This window comes from Rhinolophus ferrumequinum, chromosome X (genome assembly GCF_004115265.2).
Source record: "Rhinolophus ferrumequinum isolate MPI-CBG mRhiFer1 chromosome X, mRhiFer1_v1.p, whole genome shotgun sequence".
NCBI classification, from domain to species: domain Eukaryota; kingdom Metazoa; phylum Chordata; class Mammalia; order Chiroptera; family Rhinolophidae; genus Rhinolophus; species Rhinolophus ferrumequinum.
The window spans coordinates 106,634,359-106,640,595 of NC_046284.1; the positions used below are offsets into that span (position 1 = coordinate 106,634,359).

Sequence of the window (6,237 nt, forward strand, 5' to 3'; positions counted from 1 at the left end):
TCGGATGAGAGGCTAAGTGTGGCCAGTGAAGAGAAGGAAGAGATCGCTGTGTTTTCTCTGATAACACAACCCCTGTCGTGGGCCCTCCTCTGACTTTGCTGCACCTGCCCCGCCTCGCACCGCTCCTGGGGCACAAAAAGGTCTCTGCTGGGTTTGCAGTGCGGAGACTAATCAAGAGCTTTCAAGGATGTACCATTTCCCAGGAAGCCTTTTAGAGGAGACAGGAGTCCAGAGGAAGACTCTGATGAATGAGGGCTGGTGAGACACACCACTTGGTCACTGGAGAGAGACTGGCTTCCGTCTGCTCTCAGACCCACAAGGCCCGGACAGGGCTGTCGGGCTGAGCATCCCCTCCCTTACTTGCAGGGTTGTCGGGGACATGCGAGCTGGGTTCTATGTGGGTGACCTTAAGTTGCAAGAAGGAGCAGTCCCGGGGCCCACTGTTAGTCAGGTAAGGGTCCCGAGTGAGCATTGGGGGCACACTCCTACCCTGAACGGAGAGGCCCCAAGGAGCCTGAATCCTGCTGTCACCCCAGGAAGGGCGCAGGGAGGATGGCCTCATGCGGCACTCCCTGACCTTCCCGCTCTGGCACCCCAGGAAGGGAGCACCGTGGTCTGTGGCTCTGAGACCCAGGACACCACACGGACGGACGCATTCCAGCCCTGCTAACATTCAAGGGCAGAGCCCGGAGGGACAACAGGGTACCACAGACCCCAGGGCAGTGAGGTGGCACAGAGACTGCCCCAGGCATCAACCCTGGGATGCCTTGGGCACGGCTGTCAGACTGACTCGGAGAGAAGGGGGGCAGAATGGAGGGCCTTGGTCTCAGGAGAGGGTCCTCAGGGAAGCCAAGGAAGACTTCCCCGGCCCTGCCGGGAGCGGAGGGGAGGACCCTGAGTCAGGATGTAGGGAACCCTCCACGCTCAGAACTGACAGGACCACAGAGAGCCCTGGCACTGCTGGCTGCCCCGGGATACCTGGGCACTGTTGACAGGATGTGACATACTCACTTCCTCCCGTGGTGTCACAAAGGGGTGAGAGACTTTCTCTAAGGGGTGTGGCCTAAGGCCCGCAGGGGGAGGATCTCTAGACTTTCCAGAGGCCGACCTGAAGACTGTGAGGACGAAGGGAACCACACACCTCACAGCAGGGGAAACACGACAGAATTCTCTTCCTTACCTGGCCTCAGGAGTCCCAGACAGGTATGGCCAGAGGCGGAGACCCTCACTTCCTCCTAGGGCTCTCAGGGTGGTGCTGGCCTTAGTCGGAGGGGTAGGCCTGAGGGCTGGGGAGGAAATCTAGGCCAGAACAGGGGTGGAAGCAACCACTGAGGCACCATCACTAAATTGTAGGGATGACAAAGAATCTGGCCACATCCCTGGTTTTACCCGGCTCTCCCGCTGAAGCTCCCCCAACACTTATTTACATCAGGTCTGTGGCAGGTGAAATCCTTAGTTTGAAAGTGGAGCCACCATTCGACTAAAGGGGTGGCCATACCAGGCCCTATGTGGAGCCAAAGTAAGGGCCCTTATTGAGGACTGAGGACCCCAAAGTGACCGGGACAGAAAACTCCCCACTGGGGACCTAGACAGGGGTGACACCCTGAGGATCCCCTTCACTTTCTTCTCATGGGTTCCATGAACTGCACCAATTGAATGATGCCCGTGAACATGAAACGAGAGACTTCTCAAACGAAAAGACGGCCAGCCCCTGCTGTCCCGTCAGTATGCTAGAGTCAGAGCACACAGGATGCAGCCTGAAGGGGACAGGCCGATTAGAACAGGAGCCCTGTGGGCATTTCGAGCAGTGCCCTTGGGGAAAACTGCAAATGGAGTCTTCCTTAAAACCAGGCTGGTATTACAAGCCGAAAATGACACGAATCAGCGTCTCAGGGAGAAGCGGTCTTTGACGTGAGGGGTTGTCCTCAGGTCAGCACAGGAGTGGTGGACCCACACCCACAGGGAGTCAAGGGAAGATCCTGACAGGACTGCGGGGGGAGGAGGGGTGGCGGGGAGGGGCAGGGGGTGTCACCCATTACGGCCAGTCTTGGGCGGCCCCACGCAAGGCCGCTTGGCTCGGGTCCCTAAATATTTCCTACTGGGGGTTCTGAGCGCCGTGAGAGCCTCGGGCCGAGGCCAGCTGACTCGGGTGAGCAGCAGGAGAAGCCCCAGGACCTGCTCAGAGTCCAGAAAAGGCCCCTGAGCGCCAGTCCTGCGGGCCTCCCCCTTCCACACCCCCGCCCCACCCTGCCCAGACCCACGCAAATGAAGAGGCCCTGCCCAACTGCCACTGAGACAGGATGCCCAGAGAGAGGCCCTGTCTAAGAGTGAGGCCTTATCCCAGAGCTGCGGGCATAGGGTGAGCAGGAGGAGGCCCTCATCTTGTCTTAGTGTGAGGGTGCGAGGTGTCCTAAGGTACAGTGCGGGGACCTGCCCGACAACTCCAACCCTCTTCCCCCCTGAAAACAGGCAGCCACCCAGTGCCCTGCCCTGCCCCCCCCCCACCCCCATTCCCGGGAGGCCTCAAAATGGCAGGTAGTCCCAAAGTCCTTCACGTACCCCCCGAGGTCTCAGGGAATAAAGGCTTCGGTCCGGGACTGGTGGACTCTGGCTCAGCTCAGCTAAGGGAGAAATCGCAGGCCCCAAAGAATGAATGTCAGGCCTGAAGGGAGGAGTGAAGGGACCCCAGACCCAGGAATTGGGGCGACGCAGATCACCACCCGACATTGCATGGGAGGGTCCCAGCGAGGGGTCCCTGGAGGGTCCCCAGGTGCTTTCTCACTTTGTGTCAGTACATCATGGGGGTGGGGGCCTGGGGCTGCGGTGCTGGCAGCAGGTCAGCACAGGGAGGATTTCCTGGTCAGTGGAGAGTCAGGGTACAGAGCACTATCACTGCGCGGACCACTCACCCCAAACACAGAGAGAGAACACCTCAGTATCCCTACCTACTGTCATTCAAGGAGGCCCAGGCATTTGTCAGGGAGAAGCGCCCCTTAATTTCCCCTCGGGGAATCACAGTGAGTGAAGGCTTTTGTCTGAGAGGTGCAGGCACAGTTCAGCAGAGGGAAGAATCTTAGATACACCCAGGCGTTCAAACAGGATTTGAGTGAGACCGGGTGGGACCTCAACTCGTTCGTGCATCCTTCATTTGGGAGAAGCCAGGCAAATGCAGCCAGAGGAGGCGAAACTCTATTCTTCCTGTTGGCTCTTGGGTAGGTGCTGACGTTAGTATGAGATAGGCCTGAAGCAGAGAGAGGAGACCCTGGCTCTAGCTGTGCCAGGGAAGGAAACTGAGTGAAGCCTGAGGGACCACCCACCACCCTGAACCTGTGGTGAAGGTAAAGCCAACAGTCAGCAGGAAGGACGCCTCTCAATCCCTACCTGGGACCAGGTGAGCATTCTCAATGAGAACTGATGACTCCAAAAAGTGTAGGACAGAGAGGGCCCAGAGAGACGTCAGTTTTGGGTGCACTCTCTACCAGAAGCACCATCTCTCTTCACTCTTGTGGCATGGAGGATTTAAGTGGCAACTTGAGAACCACAGCGGGGCGTGGGGGAGGGGCTTCTTGCCAATCATTCACATAATCATCCTGAATGTGAACTGAGAGCACTTCCCAAACCCAGGACAAAGGGGTTCCCCTTGACAGGCCCTGCTGTCGCCCCAGTAACATCTAGAAAGGGCTGTGTGGCTCTGTCCTAGGTACGCTCTAAGCTTCTCTACAGGGTTTTCAGCAGACAGGCTGATCAGAGAGGAACCCTGTGGGTTCCCAGAGCGCTGACGGCCCTCAGACCCTTAAAGAGGTGCCCTTGGTTAAGGCCAAGGTGGTATCTCCCCGCAAAGGTGCCACACCGTCTCGTTCTCCCTCCTCCAGGTACTGGCATCTCCTGCTCTGCCCACACCGGGGCCTGCTGTGCCTGACCTGTGTCAACATGCCTCGGCGACGGAAGGGTAAGGCCCGTGCCCGTAAGAAACACAACCAAACCCGTGCTGACTCCAAGAGTCACAAGAGAGTTCAGGAAGCTGCAGCTGTGGGAGACGAGTCCCCCTCCTGCTCTTCTGTTTTGGATGGTGATCCTCAAAGGCCATCAGCTACTGAGACAAGTAGCACTTACCAGGGGTCTTGGAGACCCTCGTCTACCACCATTACCTCTTCAGGTGCTTTAGACACAAGATCTGACAAAGGTGATAAAAGTCAAGATAAGGAACATTCGTGGTCTTCTGAGGTCCCATCTCCCGAGACCTCATGCAGTGATCTTCTAACCACGAAGTTGGATTTGTTGGAGCAATTTCTCCTGTGCAAGTATGAAATGCAAGAGCCCATTCTGAAGGAAGACATGCTGAAGATTGTGGGCGAAATTAACCCAGACCAATTTGCTGACCTCATCAAAACAGCCTCTGATCATATTGAGGCCGTCTTTGCAGTTGATTTGAAGGAAGTCGACTCAAGCAACCACGCATATGACCTCGTCAGCAAACTGAACCTCCCCAATAATGGGAGGGTGTATGCTGGCAACGGGTTACCAAAGACCGGTCTCCTCATGAGTATCCTGGGCGTGATTTTCATGAAGGGCAACTCTGCCACTGAGGAAGACATTTGGAAATTCCTGAACATAATGGAAGTATACGCTGGAAGGGAGCACCGCATCTACGGGGAGCCCTGGAAGCTTATTAACACAGATCTGGTGCAGCTACAGTACCTAGAATACCGCCAGGTACCTGACAGCGATCCGGCACGCTATGAGTTTCTGTGGGGCCCAAGAGCTCGCGCTGAAACAAGCAAGATGCAAGTCCTACAATTCTTGGCCAAGGGTGGTGATACAGGCCCTAGTGCTTTCTCACCCTGGTATGAAGAGGCTTTGAGAGATGAAGAGAGAACACGAGCTACAGAGTCGGTCAGGGCTGCCACTGGTGCCACAGCCAGACATGATATCACGGCCCTGGCTGCTCTCACCCCTAGTGATGTCTGAGGAATTTTTTATCATGAAGATAAAAATTTAAAAAAATTACATCACAAGAGGGACTTCAGTGGAAATGTGAAAGAATCCCACAATAAAACTTTTCGGAAAATGGAATAGAAAAAATAATAAAACGTCATAAAAGTTTCGTTTTGGTGACTCCTTTCGGTCTTTTGTTTTGTAAAATTGATTTATATCTTGATATGCTTAGCGTATCAAAGAATGTAGGAGATAGTAAATCTTAACAAGTTAGACCAGACCTCTCACTCACTCTCTCCTCTATTCCCAAAACATAATTGAGCATCTGCGCTTTGGAAGGCTCTGTGCTAGTACTGGGGTTGCAGAGATAAAGACGCAGCCTCTGCCCATAGAACTTTGGAAGCTTGGAGCTTCACTCATGTGAGGAAGATGTTGACATCCCCTCTATGACTTACAGGAAAGGGAAAAGGATGAGTGAGACGGGAGGGGTTCCAGGTGAAAGCACTCAAGCATATAACCCCTGCGGCAAGGCAGTTTAAGTTTTGGAAGCTACAAGTCAGTCCCCACAATACACTTTTACACTAAACTACACGGTGGACTGTATGAGGCTATGGGACTGGTGAGCAGAGGCCAGATCCTCAGATGAGGTGTCTGAGTTGAGAGAAAATGACTGGAAAACTGCACTGTGGGGAAAGGTCCAAAATTAAGGCCCAATGATATGGGCGGCCTGGACATTTGGTGAAACCAGCAGGGTCTCACGTCCCCTAAATGCACGTTCCTCTCCACAGTCTTCATTTGCACATAAGGTCCCCTAACAAACAACCAGCTTTATAAGGGGACAAGGCATAGATCTTGCTCATTCCTAAGCAGCAGTCATCTGTTCCCTACCAGCCTGCAGAATTTTGCAGACAATCTGATTATACGTTGCCATGGGAACTAGGGGTTAGCTCACCCTCTTGATACCAAAGACGCCCCCTCCCAAAGACACTGTCTCTTCACTGTGTTCCCGAGTGCAACCCCCGTGTGGCACAGTGGGGCACGCGGTGTCCTCCCCGTCCTGCGAGTACACATGGTTAATAAATGGCTGTCTATCTCATCTCTGCAGTGTCCAGTGTTGTGTGTGTGGACACTCCATGACCATAGTGCGGAAATCCCTTCCTCACCTCATGGGGTAAACCAAAGGCCATAAAACATGCTCTTGTGAATTGCATTGCGATGGTAGATAACCCAGCAAGAAATGTCCACTTGGGGCAGTGTAGTAGTTATCTCGGGCTGCCATAACAAAATACCCCAGACTGGGTG

The 6,237-nt window shown here is 54.4% G+C and overlaps 1 protein-coding gene across 1 annotated transcript; it reads left to right on the forward strand.

Annotated features, from left to right (window-relative positions):
* The first annotated feature begins 379 nt into the window (after positions 1–379).
* On the forward strand, positions 380–4,968 carry LOC117020194 (melanoma-associated antigen B5-like). Its single transcript, XM_033102475.1, has 2 exons — positions 380–451; positions 3,772–4,968. The coding sequence occupies exons 1-2, from the start codon at positions 380–382 to the stop codon at positions 4,966–4,968; spliced, it is 1,269 nt and encodes a 422-aa protein (XP_032958366.1).
* Positions 4,969–6,237: the final 1,269 nt, after the last annotated feature.

Bases quoted from the DNA above. Each gene is read 5' to 3' on its own strand.
- LOC117020194 (XM_033102475.1), top strand. From the start codon at position 380: ATGCGAGCTGGGTTCTATGTGGGTGACCTTAAGTTGCAAGAAGGAGCA. The intron at 452-3,771 runs GTAAGGGTCCCG...GTGGGTTCCCAG, and splicing joins CGGGGCCCACTGTTAGTCAG to AGCGCTGACGGCCCTCAGAC.